Source organism: Pristis pectinata, chromosome 17 (genome assembly GCF_009764475.1).
Source record: "Pristis pectinata isolate sPriPec2 chromosome 17, sPriPec2.1.pri, whole genome shotgun sequence".
NCBI lineage: Eukaryota > Metazoa > Chordata > Chondrichthyes > Rhinopristiformes > Pristidae > Pristis > Pristis pectinata.
The window spans coordinates 25,152,996-25,176,746 of NC_067421.1; the positions used below are offsets into that span (position 1 = coordinate 25,152,996).

Genomic DNA, 23,751 nt, shown 5'->3' on the forward strand with positions numbered 1-23,751 from the left:
CCCATCTGCTGACGCTTCGTGCTTCAGGTGCTTGGCTTTGGTGGGTTAGAAGTAGCGGGAAAAAGAGCTATGGACTCCAGGAAACAGGTTACCTTTCGGGAACGAGAGTCCGTTTGGCAAGATCTGCAGGAGCCATCCAAGACCAACAAAGCAGGAAGGTAAGGTGTACATTTATAATTTCCTGCGTTTTCATTTTTTTCCTGGCTCTGACTTTAACAAGATATACAGGGAACCCAACGGTGGCTGTAGCTTATCCTCGATATACATTTATGAATCCCGCTCTTGAAAGACCTTCTTGACTCAATTTTGAAATAAAAAATACAATCAAATTTCCCTTGGCGTCCTGTACGTGTGTGCTGGGATCAGTGTGTGTGCTGGGATCACTGTGTTCGGCTAGCTTTGTTTAGGTTTCCTACAACAAGTGAGAAGGGCAATGTTTATCCTTGATGATTTCATTCGATGATTCCTGTTGGTGACTGAGATTGTTGACATCTGGAAAGAAAGAGTATGTCGCGAGGAGAAAACGTTAACATGGATAATGATGTTCGCTTTTGCTGCTGTGCAGTCATCGTCATGGCTTCTCTACTTTCAGGTGTCTGGTATCAGCGCCAGGAAATTAAAATCTGTGAGGAAAATCCATCCCTTTACTGAAGAGATGTACTCCCCAAAGTAGTAAATCTAACGATGCAAAACTAAAAACAACATTCTGGAGTCACTTTGGTTTCACACGCAACCATTTACGTTTAATGCAAGTATTTCTAGGTGGTTAAAAATGAGTTCTTAAGCTTTTCCCCAGGGTCAGATTTAAAACTCTGCTTTTCTCCTTTATGAATTCTCTTTCTGTATTTTCTGTTAGGTACTTTAAAGAAAGATACAGATGAATGAGAAGCTCTCATTGCTCTGCTCCAGTGTTAGAAATCTGAACATTCATTCACAAGTAGAAATGGTAAATGCAGAGCAATATAATCCATTGGCATTTGATTTAGTGGGTTCAGATTCAAACTGGTGAAGGTCAGGTTTAGAACTCAGCAAGGGTTCTTTGCTTTGATGCTTCCTACATACAGAATGGTCTTATGGTTAGGTTGTCAGTACAACTGCTGAATGATCTGATGGGAGGCTGGAAGTTTGCTCTAGAATTATTGTGGTAGAATGAACTAAATGGCACTTCTTATCAGTATTTCTCTCATGATTAACAACGGAAGAGGAAACTGTAGAAAAGGATTAACTTGTTCTGCAATCTTCATAAAATATCTTGTATTCATATCACACTTTATAATCTGCTTTGCAAAACACTTTTTGGCCAACTTTGATGTCCAATCATTGTGCACAAATCAGCTCTCACCTTTACTACAATGAGCTCCCACAAACAACAGTTTTATCATAACAAAATGATATGCATCTGGATAATCTAGGTCTTCTGTATCTACCAGTGACAAAATCTGCAAAGTCAATTTAGTGAGAACTTAAGAATGATGAGTGGGGAGAAATTTAGAATTAACAAAAGAATAAAAAATGAGTTACATAACACTGGATTTTGTAATGCTGAGTCATATATAATTGAGTTAATAAATGTTAGATTAAAGTGGTCCAAATGTAGGGTTTTGTTTTGCATATTCACTTCCATTTTCTTTCAATGGGATATTCATAGACCTGGATTTTCCATGAATACCAGGTCTGATGATGTGTTTTAAAAAGACATGCATTTTATTAAAATTGTAACATAATTTATGTTCCTTTATATATTTAGATAAAAGCAATTGACCACTATGTTAGATATATTATCTCAATATGTTATTCATTTTAGGACATCAGGATTTCAAATTCCAAAAATTCATGATTCAGCTGGTAAGTCGAAGCTTCTGCTTTCCTAATTTCTTGGATCCATCAAGGTAATTTAATCTTTTATGAAGGTGATATGGTTACCTTTGTAAGAGTTGATTCATTTGTTGGATTTGATGAATAAACATGTATTCACCTGGCTTTGTAGCTGAAAACCAATGTGCTGTTTCAATTATTATGCTTTAGTTGCATTGTTTTGTATTGATGTCAAGTGTGGAATTTTTGGATATTATATGTTGCTTAATTACTGCAAAAGTTTTACAACTAGTTGTACTTCAAAACTGACAGTTTTTCAGTATGTAGTAGAATTAGAATGGATGCATGATTTTGTTGAAATTTGGCATCCTATATGTACATTTTAACTGGATAGTTTGAATTGTACATTTATTACATTAATGTTGTAGGAGACTAAAGTAAATGCTTATTTGGCTTGAATTGAACAGTTTGTGCACTAATAATGACAAAAGATCCAGAAAATCACATCAGTCACAACTGCGTTTTACGCAGATTTTGTGTAGAAAAGGGCACTTAATGTTTTAATGAAAGCACTTAAAGTATTCTCACAGACTGTGTAACAGTGAGGACTACACTTGTTTGTCTACCATGATTTCTTGCACTTGTCAGTTGGGAAATAGATTGCAGTGTTTTTCATGAGGGAATTGAAGGAGTGAAGATAACAGTCAAGTCTTAATTAGTGAAGGAGAGGATTTGGTTTAAGAGCAATTCTTTTTCTGTCTTCATGCTTGAATAATACAATTACAGTATGTCCATTTTTATTTTGTGAATAAATCAATTATTTGGCTTGCCTAATAAGTGAAAGGTAAAGATGTTATACTTGTCAGTATCCTGTGACTTCACAAAGGTCAAATGCAATCCACAGATGAAATGCAATCAAAGCCATTCAGCCAGTCCTTTATAATCCCATTATAAACTGCTATATGCTGGGAAAAAGGAGGCACAAGTCAGGTACTGGCAGCTGGGATCAAGTGAATCTCGGGAGGAGTATAGGGGATGCAGGAGTATACTTAAGAAAATCAGAAGAACAAAAAGGGGGCATGAAATAGCTTTGGCAGAGAAGATCAAGGAGTATTCAAAGATATTTTATGTATTTTAAGGGAAAAAGAGTAGGCAGGGAGAGAATAGGGCCCCTCAAAGATGAAAGTGGATATCTTTGTTTGGAGCCACAGGAGATGGGTGAGTCCTCAATGAATATTTCTCCTCTGTTTTTGATGTGGAGAAGGACATGAAAACTTCAGAACCTAAGATAGTTAATGGGGATGTCTTGGGGTTAGTCTGCATTACAGCAGAGGAGGTGCTGGATGTATTAAAATGTGTGAAGGAGAGAAATCTCCGGAGCCTGATCAGGTATATCCAAGTACACTGTGGGAAGCTAAGAGAAGAAATTCCAAGAGCCCTGGCTGAGATATTTGTATCATCGTTAGTGATAGGTGAAGTGCCAGAAGACTGGAGTGTGACTGATATTGTGCCTTCATTTAAGAAGGGCTGCAAAGAAAAACCAGGCAACTATAGACCAGTCGTGCAGCTAATTTACTAGAAGGGATCCTGAGGGATAAGATATACATGCATTTGGAAAAATGGGAGTTGATTAGGAATAGTCAGCAAGGCTTTGTGCATGGCAGATTATGTCTCACCAATTTGAATGAAATTTTTTGAAGAAGTAACCAAGAAGGTTGATGAGGGCAGGATGGTAGATGTGGTCTATATGGACTTCAGTTCGGCCTTCGATAAGGTTCTGCATGGTAGGCTGCTAAGGATCTAACTATGAAAGTTAAGTTGCATGGGATCCAGGGAGAGCTAGCTAATTGGATGCACAGTTGACTTGATGGTAGGAAGCGGAGAGTGATGGTAGAAGGTTGTTTTTCAGACTGGAGGTCTCTGTCTAGTGGTATTCCCCAGGGGTTGGAGCTATTTGTCATCTATATCAATGAGTAGAATAAGAAGGTACAAAGCATGGTTATCAAGTATGTGGATGACACTGAAATAGGTGGTGTCGTAGATAGTGAAGGTGGTTATCAGGAATTACAGAGGGATCTTGATCAGCTGGGTAAGTGGGCTGAGGAATGGCAAATGGTGTTTAATTCGGATGTGTAAGGTGTTGCATTTTGGGAAGACAAATGAGGGTAGGACTTTCACAGTGAATGGTAGGGCCCTGAGGAGTGTTGTAGAACAGAGGGATCTGGGAGTACAAGTACATGTTTCCTTGAAAGTGGCATCACAGGTAGACAGGGTGGTGAAGAAGGCTTTTGGCACACTGACCTTCCTCAGTCAGGGCATTGAGTATAGAAGTTGGAATGTTAAGTTGCAGTTGTATAAGACATTGGTGGGGCCATATTTGGGATCTTGTGTTCAGTTTTGGTCACCCTGCTACAGGAGAGATGCCATTAAGCTGGAAAGGGTGCACAGGAGATTTACGAGGATGTTGCTGGGACTCGAGGGACTGAGTTATGGAGAGGGGTTGAGCAGGCTGGGACTTTATTCATTGGAGTGCAGGAGAATGAGGGGTGTTATTATAGAGGTGTATAAAATCATGAGGTGCATAGTTAGGGTAAATGCACCCAGTCTCTTTCTCAGGGTAGGAGAATCAAGAACTAGACGACACCGGTTTATGTTGAGGTGGGAGAGATTTAGAAGGAACCTAAGGGGCAACTTTTTCACCCAGAGATTGGTCTGTATATGGAATGAGTTGCCAGAGGAAATGGTTGAGGCAAGTACATTAACAACATTTGAGAGAGACTTGGACAGGTACATGGATGGGAAAAGTTTAGAGGGATATGGGCCAAACGCAGGCAAATGGGATGAGCTTAGATAGGAATCTTGGTTGGCATGGACCAGTTGGTGCGAAGGGCCTGTTTCCGTGCTGTATGACTCTATATGCACATTAATATGGGAAGCTATACCTGTAAACATGTTGCAGTGCAATTACACCCTCTTAGCAGTGGTGATACAAACCAATACGGACTTAAGACTTTGTATTTAGGAAAACTTTACAGAGAGTAATGTGCTACATAAGAAATAGCTGTTAATTAGGACAAGATGCAACAGTGCATGAAATGCCACTCATGACAGTTCAACTTCTGTTGCAGATGCTCTGGAAACGTTACAAAAGATGAGCAGCAAAGTTGTTTCACTAATTCCTCCCCCGTTTGATATTTACAGCGGTGTTCAGACAGCAACCCCAGAATGTGCCAGCCAACAAGCCACAAAGAGCCAGGAGGGAGAACAAAAACTGGTGGCAATTTCTACCTCAGACCATTGTCTGACTCAGAGAGACCCTCCAAAACAACAGGAATTTGGGACTGAAAATCCCAAAAAGGGAGACAAAAAAAGGAATACATTAGCTGAGGGTGAAGCCGAAATGGGAAAAGGGAAGGAATGGAAAACTCAAAAAGATCAGACTGATTCTGATCTTCCAGCCACCTTGGTAACATTACAGACAGATGGACTGATCCAGATGGGGGAAGTGAAAAAGAATTTGCAATCTAGGCTGGATGAGATCCAAGTCAGTTATCAGACTGGGGTGGATAAGCTTCAGAATGTATTTGAGTCTAGTAATAGTCAGGTAGAATTAACTGTGGAAAAAGTGAGTTCCGCTGTGAAGTCAGTTGAGACTACGCTACGGAGTATGGATTCAAACCTAGTCAAAATTAATTCCAATCTAGTACAGCTCCAAGAAACTGTTGAATTTGGTTTCAAGGAGCTCACCAAGGAAGTTGCTTCTCTAGTGAGGTGGCTGTGCCAGAACCTAAGTGCTGGACCTGTAGAGAATCAGTAAGTTGAAATCTTCATCAGGACTACCTGGACAGTCCCTATTGTAGAAAGCAGGATCCACTCAATGTGCGTCCCCAGGAAAAACATGACCAATGGAAACTATTAGACACGTAACACCTTTATTATCTTGATTTGGTAGCACAAGGACATGTTGAACCCACTAACAACAAATAACCAGGACAACAGTGAATTTAGGTGCCTGAATAATAAAACTTGCTATTGCCATCACAACATATGTCCAGTTGTTATGGGCCAAAATTTACATTCATTTCCTGCATTTAGCACGAGATATTGTCAAGAACAGTTGTCATTTATTCGTTGTTATCTAGGAAAGTGGCAACTTTAATACATCTTTGCCATTACAACGGAATTTCAAGCTTTTACAAGTTGCTTAGATGGTCTGATATTAAAAAAAATAAGCAAATATGAAACCAAAAAATGAATTTATTACTCACCAAACTTGGAGAATAAGTGATGAAAAATTGAAGTTAGAATTTTAAGATTAGATATTTCCAAGTAATTGCAGATTTTTGCCACTGCAATAGATTTGGTCAATTTCTTAACTATTCTTCCCTGGGCCGATCTCCCCAATGATCCAGTGTGACAGTTCTCCACTTCTGCACCAGCAATTCTATCTCCTATTTGAGTAAGATTGCTAATTTATTTCCAAAATTGGGGCAATTTTCTACTGTGGATCAATATCTACAAGAATATTGCAAGAAAATCAGAAGTAACTTCCTTTTCATCACTCTAACCTGCTTTGGGTTCCAGCAATGTAAGGCTTAGTACAAGTGGTAGGGCAGTGGGACTGAGATCAGTTACATATGAGAAGCATATTTAAGAGAGGTAATATATAAATTCAGGCTGATTGTTTCTTCTGCCTCCAGTTTTTTTTCTCTTTTAATAATTGAATGGAAACATCTTGAGCTAATATTTTAGTTTTGCTTTGCTTTTGTGTGGTGGTCGTAACTTTGTAATGCAATGTCCTTGCTATAGACACCCCAAATCTGAAGATAGACATTATGCTCAATCATTATCTCCAGAAATATGAAAAAGCCAACAAGTGCCACAGTGGCAATGCTTTTCTTCTCTGGATACCAGCAACAACAAATATCTATCTGCTCTAAACTTTATAGAGATGTAATTTCCCCGATTTATTTCTTCACAAATAGGGCATCTGGAAAAACACTGGTAAGAGTAAAAAGGTGGCAGTTGCATAGGGAGTGTATGCTACCATCAGTTTCACTCTGATTTTTACAAAATCCTGAAAGGTTTGTGAACCTATACCTCTTTGATGTTGTTGATCAGTTACATGCACTTCCAATTTTCCAAGCCTTCTGATGTACTCATGATCAGTGTGCTCAACGGATCTTGCAAGGGCAGTACAGTTGCAGTAAATATAAATCCTAGTGCATTATATCCTTCTTTGTGTTTTCATATCCTTCAAATAGGAAACTAGGGTAGCGGTTAGCATAACGCTGTTACAGCACCAGCAACCTGGGTTCAATTCCAGCCACTTCCTGTAAGGAGTTTGTACGTTCTCCCCGTGTCTGCGTGGGTTTCCTCTGGGTGCTCCGGTTTCCTCCCACATTCCAAAGATGTACAGGTTAGGAAGTTGTGGGCGTGCTATATTAGCGCCGGAAGTGTGGCGACACTTGCCGGCTGCCCCCAGAACACTCTATGCAAAAGTTGCATTTCACTGTGTGTTTCAATGTACGTGACTAACAAAGACATCTTACCTTATGCTTAATCATATCATCCAACAAATGCCAAATTCTCAAACAAGAAGTAACATTTTATTCTATTACAAATTTCACTTACCATGTGAATTTTATGTTGTATATTTTTTAGGATTGCATTGACATTAGTAGATAGTTGGGAAACCTTCCTCTCTGACAGACAAGAACAGCCTTGCTTCATGTGGTATGATTACTATGCTCACTTAGCAGTAACCCACTGAGTTGGTTATGAACTACAACTGTGACTTTATTCTCCTGTGTGTGTACAGTTCAGATCTAATAACAACCAACTGCAGTAAGTTGCCCAGTGGGGATATGTAGGAACCATACTCCCTTTATCTTATAAAGTAGAAAAATACTATACTGTTATATCACTGCATACAGTCAGATGCAGTTTCCAGAAATACTTATTGATAAAATTATACACAAGAATCAATTCCATTTTTACCTTTTTACTGGAAATGCTTTTCAGAAAAAAGAACAAACAGTTTCTCTTTGTGTTTTAATAGAACTCGCATGATAAACCTACAGAACTAGCTGGAATGCTGAGCTACACCAATATTATTTTCTGTTAACATCAATGGACATTAACATCAGGGATTAAACTCAACGTTGCACCAATCTTGTCAGACTCACAATACTTAGATTGTTAAGATCTCCGATGGTAGACTTGCATGAGAACTTTTCAGCATTCCAGTAGCCCATTGACAGAAAAACATGATTAAGAGTCCTCAGATTATAAACAGCTCATTTTATGGTGAATATTTTCTTGCCAACTTGTGTTAGCCAACAAAATAATGATGGTTTCTTCACAATGATGACAGTTTACAATGATGTAGATTGCCTAATTGTTCTGCAGTCATTGAACATGACTTTCCACATTCCACTATTTCAGTAACATCTATTAGGCTCGCTCATATTTTGCCTCATTTTAACATTAACTTAACAGAAAAGGGCATTCCCTTTCTACAAATTGACATCATCTGGCATCCAGTCTGAAACTTATTGGATGAAAAGCTTCCTTCACTTTGATCGTAGCTGTACATTTTTAAAAAAACATATGAAGTAAAAATTACAATTAACCAGGTAGTAAAAGACCTGCTGATTTAAAATGCTACTGGCAAAACGTGATAGATAACTACAAATATCATAAGACAAAGGAGCAGAAGTAGGCATTTCGGCCCATTGAGTCTGCTCCATGAGCTAAACTATTCCTATCTAGCCCCAAATTCCGGCCTTATCCCCATATCCCTTGATACCTTGACTAATTAGATACCTATCTATCTTCTCCTTAAACGCCCCCAATGATTGGGCCTCCACAGCTGTATGTGGCAAAGAATTCCATAATTTCACTACCCTCTGGCTAAAGAAATTTCTCCTCATTTCTGTTTTAAACCAGTACCCTCTAATTCTAAGATTGTGCCCTCTGGTCCTGGACTTGCCCTCCAAGGGAAACAGCTTGACCACATCTACTCTGTCCAGTTCTTTCAACATTCTAAATGTTTCTGAGGTCCCCTCTCATTCTTCTGTACTCCAGTGAGTACAGTCCAAGAGCCGACAAACGCTCATCATAAGTAAGCCCTTTCATTCTGGGAATCATCCTCGTAATCTCTTCTGAACCCTCTCCAACATCAGTACATCCTTCCTAAGATATGGGGCCCAAAACTACACACAGTATTCCAAATGAGGTCTCACTAGTGCCCCATAGAGCGTCATCAACACTTTGCTACTTTTATACATTATACCTTTTGAAATGAATCCCAACATAGCATTCACTTTCTTTACTGCCGATCCGACCTGGTGGTTAACCTTTAGGGTATCCTGCACGAGTACCCCCAAGTCCCTTTGTACGTCTGTACTTTGAATTTTCTCCCCATCCAGATAATAATCTGCCCGTTTATTTCTTTTTCCAAAGTGTACAACGGCACATTTCTCAACATTGAATCTCATCTGCCACTTCTTTGCCCATTCTCCTAAACTATCTAGGGCTCTCTGCAATCTTCCAGTTACTTCCATACTCCCTACTCCTCCACCTATCTTGGTGTCATCTGCAAACTTAGCCACAAAACCAGTTACTCCATCATCCAAATCATTAATGTACAAAGTAAAAAGAAGCAGCCCCAACACCGACCCCTGCGGAAGACCACTAGTAACCGGTAGCCAACCAGAACAGGATCCCTTTATTCCCACCCTTTGCTTTCTGCCAACCAGCCAATGCTCCACCCATTCTGTTATCCTACCTGTAATTCCATGACCTCTCATCTTATTAATCAGCCTCTTGTGCGGCACCTTGTCGAAGGCCTTTTGAAAATCTAAATATGCAACATCCATAGCCTCTCCCTTATCCACCCTACCTGAGATTTCCTCAAAAAAACTCCAATAAGTTGGTCAAGTGGGATCTTCCCTTCACGAAACCATGCTGGCTTGGACCAATCTTGCCTTGCACCCCTAGGTATTCCATAACCTCATCCTTGAGGATCGATTCCAATAACTTTCCCACCACCGATGTCAGACTAATAGGTCTGTAATTTCCTTTATGCTGCCTCCCACCTTTCTTATACAGCGGAACTACATTTGTGACCCTCCAGTCCTCCGGAACCATGCCGGAGTCTATTGATTCCTGGAAAATTATCACCAATGCCTCCGCAATCTCTAAAACCGCCACCTTCAGAACCCAGGGGTGCATCTCATCCAGTCTGGGAGACTTATCTGTCTTTAGTCCATTTAGCTTCCCTAGCACCTTCTCTCTAGTAATCTTGACTGAACTCCGTTCTATCCCCTGAGACCCCTGACTATCAGCTATATTGCTGATGTCCTCCACAGTGAAGACCGATGCAAAATACTCATTTAGTTCCTCTGCCATCTCTCTGTTATCCATTATAATCTCTCCCGCACCATTTTCAATTGGTTCTATATCAACCCGTGTCTTCATATATTTAAAAAAACTTCGTATCATTTTGAATGTTATCTGGCAACTTCCTCTCATAATTCATCTTTTCTTTCCTAATGACCTTCTTAGTTTCTTTTTGTAAGTTTTTAAAAGTTTCTCAGTCTTCTGTTTTCCCACTAATTTTTGCTTCCTTGTATGCCCTCCCTTTTGCTTTTATTTTAGCCTTCACCTCTCTCGTTATCCACATTTGTGCCATTTTTCCATTCGTAACTTTTTTCTTGGACTATATCTATCCTGCATTTTCCTTATTTCTTGTAGAAATTCCATCCATTTCTGCTCTGCCGTCCCTACAACTAGCTTATTTTTCCAATCAATTTGGGCCAGCTCCTCTCTCATGTCACTGTGATTTCCTTTGTTCCATTGAAATATTGACACATCTGATATTAGCTTCTCCTTTTCAAATTTGAAACTGAACTCAATCATGTTGTGATCACTAGTTCCTAATGGTTCCTTTACCTTTAGTTCCCTAATGATCTCCAGTTCGTTACACAGCACCCAATCCAAAACAGCCGATCCCCTGGTGGGCTCATCAACAAGTTGCTCCAAAAAGCCATCCCGTAGACACTCCACAAACTCGCTCTCCTGAGACCATTGCCTTCCTGGCTTTCCCAATCCATCTTCATGTTAAAATCCCCCATAATTATCTTGACGTTGTCTCTCTGACACGCTTTTTCTATTTCTAGCTGTAACTTATAGTCCACATCCCGGCTGCTGTTAGGGGGCCTATATATAAGTGCTATTATTGTCCTTTTACCCTTGCCATTTCTTAGCTCCACCCATAAGGATTCCACTTCTTCTGACCCTATATCCCTTCTCTCTATTGATTTTATATCATTACTAACCATCAGGGCCACACCACCCCCTCTGCCTACCCGCCTATCTTTCCTATACACTGTGTACCCCTGGACATTCAGATCCCAATCACATCTGTCATAAAGCCATGACTCGGTGATTGCCACAATGTCATATTTATTAATCTGTAGTTGTGCCACTAGGTCATCCACTTCATTTCTAATGCTACGTGCATTTAAATATAGTACATTTAGACCAGTATCTGCTACCGATTTCACTGTATCTCTGTTGTTCAGCAAATTATCCTGTCTTTTCACCTGCCTGTCCTTCTTAACATCTTCACTGCACACTGTCTTGGACTTGTTCCTATATACCTCTTCCTCTATCCTAACATCCTGGTTTCCTTTCCCCTGCCAAATTAGTTTAAACCCTCCCCAACAGCTATATTAAACATTCCTGCCAGGATATTGGACCCCTTGGAGTTCAGGTGTAACCCATCCTTTGTGAATAGGTCCTACCTCTCCCAAAAAAGGGTCCCAATGATCCAAGAATTTGAAGCCCTGCCCCCCTGCACCAGTTACTCAGCCACGCATTCATCTGCCTGATCTTGCTATTCTTACTTTCATTAGCACATGGCACAGCATTATGTACTGAAGGAAACTATTATTAGGTATTTGTAAGGTAAAACTTTGGAATAAGATTCCTAAGGAATTAGATATCAAAGACTTATAATAAAATACTCTTAGTTTGTATTGAAATGTTTCACACAGAGTAAAATTAGTTCTGTTAATAACAATTGTTAGTAGTTCCTTCCTGTGGGGATGCTGCATTGATTCCCAGGGAAACCAGAAGACAAAATGAAAACTCTATTAAATGCTTGTTAGAGCATAAACAGACCCAGCATCTGCGTCATTCAGAAGCACACATTCAGCCCAATGAATGGTCTGGAAAATTCTAAAAGAAGGCTATCTACTTGTCATTGTATAAAGTGTATCCTTTGAAATCATTTTGCTTTAGAATTATGGGGATCAGAACTGTACTAACATATTTGTAAATAAAATCGTTATATTCTTCCAGCAGCAACTAACTCAATTGCTACCAAGTTAAATCTTTTTATAGAAATTATGTATATTTTCTAAACCAGCCAAAATCAGTGAATTACAATTCACTGAATATGTGGACAGTAATGATGGATATTTGATATGCTGCAGTCTATTATTTTAATGGATGTGTTTACATCTCTTAAATAAGACACTTTTGTTAAAATGGATGAAAGAGCATTACGCATTCTCACTAATACCAACAGTAGCAACTTCTGACCTAAATGCTTTTCTTAAAAAAAAATTATTTGTTAATACAATAATTTGCATTAATTCCCCTGAAGTTCTGTTATGGTTTCTGACAATGCATAATTCACGTTACATAGACAGTTTTGCAGCTGGCCTTGGCTCCCTTTCCTACAGTATCCAGCTCCACGAGCCACATCAATGGAATTTAAATCTGGACTCTCAAAGTAAAGATGTTATAATGCAAATCTGTCACGGAAAAGTTCTTATTAGGACCTTCCCATTCTGAAGTGTTCTGTGCCACGTTTTGGTGGAAGACACAAAGTTAATTTACAGCAACGTATACAAATGTCCAATTTCTTAAAGAGAGCCAGGGAATAACTATTAATGTGAGGTGGATCAGGCTATGGTGACCATTAAAAATGTGTAGACATGTAACATGAGCAGCTTACAGAGCAGAAAATCGAAACCTGCAATTGCTGGAATCGCTTTACTCAGTGTTTGACCTGAACTGTTAACCTTGTTTTTCTTTCCATCGATGCTGCCTGACCTACTCAGTGTTTCCAGCATTTTATCTTTTTAGTACAGGAAGAAACCTGACTAAAGGCCTGTCTTCCTAGACATTCATTATCATATGAGCATTGAAATCTGAAAACAGGACCAGTTTAAAGAATTACTGTTTGATTTACAGAATATTTCAAGTAGTGTTCTCCAGGGAAATGGATTAAGGTCCCAGATTCTCATTATAGAATCCACCATGCCTCCTACCAGCTATTTGAAGGGACTTTCCAGCCAGACCCATTCCTATCTTGTCAGCCTTGCCACATTTTTTTGAGAATAAATACAATTTTATTTCAAAAGTTACTGTGAAATTTGCTTCTGAAAATTCGCTGCCAGTGCATTCCAGACTATAATAAGTTTTTGCATTTTCTTCTCCCTAAGTTTCTATTCCAGTGATCTTAAATCTCAGTTACCAATCCTGTAGCTTAAGGAAAGATGATGTCTTTTCACTGTATCAAACTTTAATAATTTTGAAGGCCACTTTTAACTTAACCCCTTTCCTGCCATCCTTAGATTTCTCTGATATTGGGAAAACAAGCTCAGATTTTCCAGTCTCTTCACATAACACTGGTTCCATTGCCCCCTTTGGGGAAAAGAACACCCTCTTCCCCTGATTAAATGTCTTTCTTATATTTTTATCGTTATCTTGCAGTCTTCAAAGCCTATTGTCAGAGAACAGATATAGAAAACCCAAAGTCATATACAGTATCTCAGTTTGCAGATGACACTACCATAAAAGACACAGTGCACTGTACATATGAGAACAGAATGGGTCATGACTAATTAGATTGGGAAATTGTGGCAGATAGAGTTCAAAGTGGGGAATTCTGTAATTAATATTGCATTTGAAAAAGATAGTAGTTATTTCTAGCTCAGAATAAGGACATTTATCCTGTTGTGTTCCTGAGACTAACCCCATTTCCTAAACTTGCGCTGTTATACATTGTGCTCATCCTGGTCATTTATATGTGTATTATGATTTAAATCAAATTATAAATTAGAGACTGACTACCAAACATATTTAAGCATCTGTACACAAATTGTTAAAAGTGCTTAGGTACATAAAGAAGTGAAAAAGGTTACTGCAATCTTGGCCTTTATCTTAAGGTTTGGAATACAAAAGTGACACTTAAGCATCTTGTTAGATCCCACTTGGAATAGTGTGTTCACTTCTGGGTGCTGCACCTCAAAATAAGATATGTTACCTTATGGAGAAGGTATAGCACAGATTCCCCAAAATAATACTAGGGCTTACATTATACCGACTGGCTACATAACCTTTTAAAAGGTTATGGGATAGTCTATTGAAAGTGCCTAACAATGATAAAGAAGGAATTCATCATAATTACGGCTAAAAATCTGAATGTAAATTACCAACAAAATCTTAACAAACAAATTGAAAAGCCTATATTTTGGTCTCCCTAAAAATAGATTAAAGTTTTCATGATCCAGCTTAGTAATTTTTGTTAAGGTCTGGAAAAAAAAAGGTAAGCTATTGATTAGAGGTACAAATTAGCTACAATTTAAAAGAATGAAGCATAGTTCATAACCTTTTTGAATGCTATTTTCTTCAAAAGAAGATTGTATCCAATAAAAATATCTTTGTCCAAAAGATAAGATATTATGATATATTATCCTATCCACAACATTCTGTAACCAAATGGCTTGGGGATGCCATATCATATTACTACCATGGAAACAAGGGAGGGACACAGGCCGGACAATCTAGGTCTATCTTGTAACCTATTAAAAGCTTTTCCGAGGCTTAACTAAAAAGTGTATGCATTTGTCTTGCTTGGGGCTCTTCTTCAATACTGTCATTGTAATTAGCTTACAATCCAGTATGTGGTTGTTCACCTATGTAGGAGCATCATCACTACAAGAAAATGACACCACACACTAAGTACAAGGTGCATTACATAGGACATGGTAGGTTAACAATTAAATCTCATATTTCAAAATGGCAGAAGAAGCATTGTAAGACTTCTAACATAACCCACCTTATTGAGTTAGCATTAAATACATTTTCCTGTCTAGTTTTTCTATTTAATTTTACTTCTTCCCTTTAGAGCTGGTTTGTCCACTGATGGTGAAAGTAGCTGAAACAAAGGAATGGAAAACTAAGGAGCATCGGGGCATGCTGCAGCAACTGTCACTCTGTCCACAGCTGAAAACTATACACATTCCCAGATCAGTGGAGAATGCCCCATTTCTGCAGGTGTTTGCTCTATATAACAATATCCTTTTAAAACCAGTGTATGCAACAACAACTTAATCCCAATAATTCAGCAATGCACTTGAGGGTTTTGGGTATTCTGTTGCAAATAAACTGTTCACAAAAGTGCCCTTTTGCAATCATATAAGAATGGGTGAGAGAATATATATATTATACAGATGTCTTCAGATCAATTGCTTAGAAATTGAAGAGAAATTAATGAAAGTTGCATTGATGAAGTGATGATCAAAAAAATCTGCGATGCTGGAAATCTAAAGTAAAAAATGCAGGAAATACTTGGCAGGTAATTGGTTTATTATTGTCACATATACTGAGATACAATGAAAAACTTTGTTTTGCATTCCATCCATACAGATCATTCCAAACATGTACATTGTGGTAGTACAAAGGGAAAAGCAATAACAAAATGTAGAATATAGTGTTACAGTTACAGAGAGAATGCAATGCAGGTAGATAATAAGGCGCAAGGGGCACAGTGAGGTAGAGTTCATCCTTATTGTATAAGAGGCCCGTTCAGGAGGCTTATAACAGCAGGATAGAAGCTGTCCTTGAGCCTGGTGGTGTGTTTTTTCAAGCTTTGTATCTTCTGCCCAATGGAAGGGTGGAGAAGAGAGAATGGCCATTGTGGGAGGGGTCTTTGATTATGTTGGCTGCTTTGCTGAGGCAGCAGGAAGTGTAGACAGAGTCAATGGAGGGGAAGCTGGTTTTCGTAATAGACTGGGCTACATCCATGACTCTCTGAAATCTCTTGCGGTCTTGGGCAGAACAGTTGCTGTGATGCATCTGGATAGGATGCTCATCTATAAAAATTGGTGAGGGTCAGGCATCTTTGGGAAGAAGAACGGTTAACATTTCAGGTCAAGGTATTCACAGCATTTTTTGTTTGTATTTTGAGTTCATAAGGAGTCTACCTTTGTTAAAATGATGAGTGCTGCACTTTAGGGTCTTGGAGAAAGGTCTAGTCTTTGCTGTGAGGTGCTGTTGAAGTACTGGTTTTTATTGCAACAGTTCCATATTTTGACATTTATAGAAAAAAAAGAGTTGTATATTTACATAGTACCTTCTACAAATTCAGGCTTTATGGCCAATAAAGTAGTTTTGAAGTGTAATTGCTATTGTAATGTAAGGTGCACAAAATGACTTTCATTCCTACCTTCTGTTTTCCACCCATTAACTCCTACTCTAATGAGTTGTAATCTTGTATAATAACTGCTTACGTGGCAGTTTATCAAATGCTTTTCAAAAATCCAAATATATATCCCAGTTAGTTACATTGTCAAAAACTAACTCCAAACAGATTTGCACATTCTGATGTCTGGCAAACTGGCCTGTTTTCCCTCTGCCTCATCAAAGTCAAGGTTATTGTCATATGTACAAGTACATGTATGCACGGTGCAATGAAAAACTTACTTGCAGCAGCATCACAGGCACAGAGCATCACATGAGCAGCATTCACAAGAAAAATATAAATTAGACATAAATTAAACAATTTTTACAAGAATTTTTTTTAAAAAATCAAGGATACGCTTGTCATATTTCCAACCCATAAGGGTTACTTTAGAATTAAAGGAGTTCTTTAAGAGCAAAATCTGTTAAAGGAATTAAATTAAGGGAACTCTTTAAGAACAAAATGTGTTCACTGACTCTGCAGTCACCTCTTTTAAAACCATTATTTTATGGTGAATATTTTGGATGGATGCACAGTGAATCAAAATTGGTTGTCAATTGCACAATCTGAAGAATGTGTAATGCAATTAAATTTCCAGGCCACTTTGTATTCTTAACTTTTTCTAGGGTTGCAGAATGGCTTCATCCATTTTAATGAGCTTACCAATAAATAATTCCACTAATGTAGCAATCCATTTAATGTTGTGCCTGTGAAAATGCACATCTTAAGCATTATTGGTAAACAAAACAAAATATACTTTACGCATAGTGCAAAGTAACTTGACATATTCAATTATATTTTGGACAATCTTTTCTAAGCTCAGTGTTCAATGCATTATTTTAACATGTGCTACAAGATTTAAAACTCAGTTAAAACACCTAGAAATTTATCTACTAAAGTACATACTGACATTTTTTAGACAAGTTTTATATAAAATGACAGGTCCTTTGAGAATAGAATAATAGCTCTTGTGAAGTCACTATTTGTGCAAATTTGTGCTTACGTCTATAATGATTACTTTGTTTTGGTGGAAACACTTCCTCCTGAATTAGCGACTGTGAATTTATAGTTAGTATAGAAACTGAGCACAGAGTCTAGCCTGACTCCTTAGTGTGATGCAGAGGGAGTGTTGCATTGAATGGGAGTGCCATCTTTCAGAAGAGATATTATCACCAAAACTGTTTGGTCAGGTGGACATACAAGCTCCTCTGACACTGTTCAAAGAGTAGAAAACTGTACAGAAATAATTCCTCAAACAACACCACAAAATAAATTAATTGGTCCTTTACCTCAATGTTGTTTGTCTTTGTGGTATACAAATTATATTGCAGTCAAAATGTTAACTACTTCTAACACTTCAAAAGTTATTCATTGGTTGCAAAGTTTTTTGAGACATATTGTGGATGTAAAACAAAGTCCTTCATATATGTAAGCTCTTTATTTCAATTGTGCTCAATTTTAATCTATTTTAGCTGTCAGAGTTTAAGATAAAGGTACAAAATAGTAACAGAAGTCACAAAATTTGTGGAACAGATCTCCATACTACTTATTAAGTTATTGCTTCAGAGTATACCTGATGATTTGCTGAGAAGTGGTGTGTAATTGTAATATTTAGCAACTGACCAGCCTGTTCCTTCCAAGACTTGCTTGGACACTCCAGGAGAGGGTCACTTGACTAAAAGCATTGTTTAATTGATGATTTGCTGTTTGATGCCAAGTGCAATATCTGGAGTTGAAAACCTGTGGAAATAGTGAATTTCCTATAGCCTTTCATTTTGTGAAAGAAATGGCACATCCTTCAGCTTTTGTTTTTAGCCGACTGAGGTTATAACACCACCTCTAAATCAATTAAGGATAACATATTATCCATTGCTAATGTATTTGAAGTGACAGAGTAACCAATTTAAGGATGTTTAAATGACCTAAGCAGTCTTCCACTTCTGCTGTTCATTTGCACAACCAATGTTTACATTTTAGTGTGGTTCTCCTCATGATAAACCAGCACCATGTCTCAAAGGAGCCAAGCTGACATTGTCTGTTACATTATCCCCTACCACAACTTCCTTCTTTCTACAGAAATGATACAGAAACCAGTAAGTAATAAGAGTTTGCTGTTCAAGCTGATGCTCTATGCAAACACTGGAACGTGGCATTGTTGAAGGTGCAGTCCTTCAGATGAGATGATAAAACATATCTGCTTGCTTCAGTACCTTGGGCACATAAAGAAACACATCTGTGCGCTAATTCTAGTGGGGGCACATTGAGATTTTTCCTTCAGACAGTACCATCAAGAGCAGAAAATTGGTCATAAATTACTTCCCTGCTTGTTGTATATTGCTACACAAATAACTTCTGCATTATATACCAATCACTGCACTTCAAGCAGCAATTTAGTAGATGTGAAACACTTTTAGACGTTACTGAGAGAAATGTTTTTCATTTTATACAGTGACAATTACATTCAGAGGGAAATAATGGTCAACATAGGCAGAAAATCTCCTTTATTTTTATTAGTGGATAATGGAACCTGCATTGATCCAACTTCATAGAATTTTAACATGCATATTAATTAAAATTTGATTAACTTGGGGTTAGGTACAACTGGTTTACTATGTATTCATGCTAATGAGAATGTACAGATACCCTGGAAAGGACTTATGAGGTCCTTCATGATCATTAGCATTTTGCTATTTGTATTCCAGCACCCAGGCTTGAAAACAGGACAGAAGCGATATCTATTTAGTATTGCTAACATCTATAGCACAGATCACATGCATAGGCTGATGGAGAGGCAATACTTAAACATGCTGCAATATCGTACAAAGCTTGGTAAGTAATGAATATATGACAATTAAGAAGCATTTCCTGATTGATATAAAACCTTTCTTAAAAAAAACTAAGTTTGAACTGAGTGATTTGAGGTTTTTTGTACCCCATAGTCTAAGTATACATTTAGCTGGTGTTTGTGCAAGCAACTGTAATGAGTTTAAACAATAAAGACTATAGAATGGAAAGCAAGAAAAAGAAGAGAAGCAAGAAAGAGTCCAGTTAATAAGAAGGGGCAGAGACCAAGTTAGATCTTAATTCTGAACTGGAATGCAGTCTTAGTTAACAGTAAGAATTTTGGGACAGTTTTTAAGTGCTTTATTGTGAAATAGCTGGGGAAAGTCCACAACTGAATTTTACCTTTTCATTTGGTATAGAAGTATTGTAGCTTGTGAGTGGAGATATAATGAATACAATTTAATAACATTTTAGTAACCTATACCCAATTAATTTGATTACATTTTCTTATCCCAGGGTATATAACTTCACATCAATCTCAAAAGTACTCTGATTATATCCGAAAACAATCCCAAAAAGAAACATGGAGGCAAAACAGTAACAACTCATCCACAGCTCGGAGCTCAGTGAAAGAGTCACCAACTTTACAACCTGGAGAACCAATCTCTCTCCCTATGCTGAGGAACAGCAGTCAGAGGTCTGTATACTTCACATTAATTTCACTTCTCTTTTGTCATTCCTCTTCAATTCTTTATCTAGAATAATAGAAAATTACAGCACAGAACCAAAGGAATACTAGACAACTAAGAACTACTTTTGATTATCTTAAATCCTTGTCTGATGTTCTGGATCTCAATTTAACGCTGTCCATTGAATTAAAAGGCAGAATATCACAGAGTTGGGGTATGTAATATTCTCTAATGTATTTTAATCTTGTAATCTAGGTGATTGGAGGGGGGGGTATGTGGGCAATATTGGCCTATAGAATCCATGTCAACTCTTTGTAGAACAACACGTGTTTATTCTGCCTATCATTTCATTATTTAAGTATCCCAGGTTTGTAACTTCGGAATCTTTGTAATCTGAACTAGGGATTATCTCTTTCAGGATCTCTAGTTCTGGTCTACAAATTAATGAACTCTTCCAAGTGCATATCCTCAACAGACATATCCTGCTAGATCTATGGGATAGAATTAACCAGACCACCATGTGGGATTCTGAGTAAAATTTAACAAATTTCATTATCATTAAGGACAGTTGCCCCATTACAACATCACTGTTCCTCCTACTTTCAAACAATATGATTCATCCTCAAATAATCTCGAGGCAGAAAAATAGTGATCAAATATTCCCAATAAGTAACACTGAGAATTTATCAATGGTCTATATTCCATTCCCTATTAAAATGTTAAACATAATATAGCAAGTTACAGCAATGATAATAAAGTTTTAGGAATTACACTTACTACCTGAAGCTGTGCAAACAGCGCAAGAACAAATGAGTAGTGTACAAGATTTAGGTCTCAGATAGTTTTAAATTTGAAGCTTGAAATATACAGATGCTCACTGCCATATGTTTGTCATTCATCCTCTGTCAATTCAAGAGTTACCTCATTAAAACGCATAACAGTTACCAAAGAGTTGAGGAAAGGTAACAGGGAATCCAAGGTGCAAGAACTTTAAGTTGTTAAATATGTAACAGCTTCAAGTTACCTTATAGGGTTGTAGAAATAAATATGGATTTTTATATATATTCAATAAGATGCAACATAAATTATCTTTATGAAATTAGGACGTGCATGAGGAGTGATATCAGCTTGCTTTGAGGCTTGTCTAACAGACAAAATAAATTCATGCGTCATTTTCAAGTCAGTAGGTATAACCGGTGGGGTAACTGCAGGATCCATGCCCTGGTCTTAGCAACTTGCAATCTATATTGGCTGCTTTGATTAAGAGACCAAGTCTGTTGAGAAGACAAAGATAATTGGGGAATGTAAGCAATGAGGAAGATATAAATGGAGTGCAAAAGGAATTAGGTTATGAGCCGGTGACTGCATAAGTCTTTTGTGAATAAACCAGAAGTTATGAGACCTGGAAATGTTGATATTCAAAAGAACCTACAAAGTTTTGTGCACATTTAATCTCCAAGTACAGCAGGGGAAAGTATATGGAATTTTAGCCCTTATTATTTTAATATGTACACTAATCCCTTGTGAGACTGCATCTGGAGTGTTAAGAATTTAAGGCAGTTCCTCAGATTGAGACAAGTTGCTTCTATTCGTTCTGTGGGTTCAGAGGTGATGCACGAGGCCAGTGGGAAGAACTGATTTTACAACACCTGGGTCAGGAGATGCCCAAGTGAGCAGGTGGTTGGTTTCTGAGAGAGGACACTTCTTCCACTGTTTACACTGGGCTTCTCAGTGCTCCTAATGCATGGACGAGGTTCTTAGTACCATCCTTAATGTTGCTTCTCCAGGAATTTCCAGGCCTCAGTGGGCATTTTTCTTTCCACTGAGGCAGTTTTGAGAACATTCTTGGATTGGTTCTTGGTTACTTTGTAATTGTTTCCTGTGATAGCAATCAGAAGTGTTTCTGTTTCAGGAGTCTGGTATTAGGCGTGCAATGTGGCTTATCCAATCAAGGTAACAATGCAATTAGGGCCTCAATGTGGGGTCTACTGGCTTGCTTCTCCCACTGGATTTGGATTTTACAGCAGTAATGAAATATTTCTTGAGGTGCCCATTTTAGCTAATCCGTCTCAAAAGCACATAGGAGGGTAGGGATGTCTGCTGTCCAGTATTCCATAAGTTTTGTGCTAGGTTGATCACAAATGCCTTTCTCCTCAGTTTGCAAAGGCTTAATGGACACTAGAATTTGTCATTATCTAAATTTATTGAGATAGAAAGACCAAAATATTTAAAAATCAGTGGGATTAAGTTTGAATTGCTGCAACAAAACACTACACTAATGCAAGGTGCCTCCTTCAGTGCTGTAAATTTCTATGCCTTTCTGATACTGTCCTCATAGTTCTCACCTGTAAAGGCAAGAGCTACTTGTATAACAGAAGTCAGTGTACTTCAAAATACTAATTGTAATTGAAGCATTTTGATTTTTCAGAAAAACCACAAGATACAGTGTAACTGAAAGAAAGAAATTGTATTGTTTTAAAGTTACAGGTTGCATTCTGGAGCCCTAACCATGGTTAAAGCAACTAAGTTCAGGTCAAAATGAAATCCAAAAAGGTAAGCAGTCATTTAATGGAAATGATTTTATATGAAAAGGTAGAAAATTGTCCAAAATGTTAACACTATCTCAGCAGAAATAGATGCAATGCATTGCGAGGTAGAAGCAAAAAATTCCCTCACATCTGCCACATACAATGAAGTAATTTGCCTCATTGTATGTGGCAGATATCCTGTCCATTGGCTGACAGATTTTAACTTCCATATAAAAAGCAGTACCACTGTTTTTTGCACAAACCACAAGGGCTGGTAAAATATTAGCCATCTTCTTGAAGTCAAGTATCTATTTTCTCTTGTACAAGATAATGAAGTTCCTATAACCAAATTTATTCCTTGAAACAGTATGGGAATGTTCTAAAAATTGCCTTTACATAAATTGTATTCACTGTTCTACAGAATAACATTAGACAAAAGTTAATCCAAGTTGTCATTTCCTACCAAGTAAAAAAAAAATCAGCGTACAAGTATGCCTTTGTTGTTGCTTCCCTTCCAGTACAAATTAGGGAGGGGATAAAAGCTGCCTGTTAGTACACAGAGGTGTATCAATGTATTGGACTTTTAATTAGAAGTGGTGGGATGGGGAAAAGAGGAAGATTGCTGAACAGACTGGGATTAATTTTCCAAAAGTAGTAAAAATAATGGTCATTTTCTCAATCCCTAGCAAGATCTTCAACTGACATTGAAACACTTTAAAACCAGAATCAACATCCAGGATACTCTCAACTATAATGACTGGCAGTACATAATTTCTCTAAGGTACTATCTCAGTTCCCATAAATTCCACCGCCCTATCCAAAACTTGATACATTATACAGTTCATGAGTGTGGCAGGTTTGAGTGGCGGAAACTGCACATCTGCGTGGGTCTTCTCACTCTCTTTTCGCTTAAAGTCAGTTATCAAGTTGATGATTATTGAACTAGGGACAGTAAAATTTCACCAAAAAAAGTAAGAAAATTATGAAGTGTATGTAACAGGTTTGTTCTTCATTGGTCATGGTCAATATCATTGCCAATTACCATTTTGTTAAGTTCACAGACCAAAAGTTTGGATCTTGTAATAAATTTATTCCTTTAAACTGGACTAAATGTTGCAGCTTGAATGCATGTAACTTTGTTTGGCAAATTTTAAACTGCAGTATTTCCTTAGTGCTTACTACCCAGTCTAATGTTGATGCAACAGAAGATGAAGGCAAATAACCAAGGATTTTACATTTCATGTTAGAATAAACATTCCATGAATGAAAGATTGAAGCACAAAGAAAATTAATTGATTTCCAAAAGCATTACCTCAGAGCGCTGGAAACATTGAAATGACTTTTACATATTAATATCAGAACACAAGTTTGTAAAGAAGTTGATTGGGAT

At 37.7% G+C, this 23,751-nt stretch overlaps 1 protein-coding gene across 3 annotated transcripts; it reads left to right on the top strand.

Annotated features, from left to right (window-relative positions):
• LOC127579464 (protein FAM216A) lies at nt 1-23,171 on the top strand. 3 transcript variants are annotated; one of them, XM_052032295.1, is made up of 7 exons: nt 1-158; nt 1,805-1,845; nt 15,026-15,174; nt 19,063-19,189; nt 19,661-19,841; nt 22,315-22,386; nt 23,048-23,171. In XM_052032295.1, the coding sequence occupies exons 1-6, from the start codon at nt 70-72 to the stop codon at nt 22,373-22,375; spliced, it is 648 nt and encodes a 215-aa protein (XP_051888255.1). In that variant the 5' UTR covers nt 1-69; the 3' UTR covers nt 22,376-22,386; nt 23,048-23,171. The 3 variants fall into 3 exon arrangements, with proteins under 3 accessions (XP_051888255.1, XP_051888254.1, XP_051888253.1); XM_052032294.1 differs by lacking the exon at nt 23,048-23,171 and having other exon boundaries at nt 22,315-22,397; XM_052032293.1 differs by lacking the exons at nt 22,315-22,386; nt 23,048-23,171 and having other exon boundaries at nt 19,661-21,995.
• The last annotated feature ends 580 nt before the right edge of the window (nt 23,172-23,751 follow it).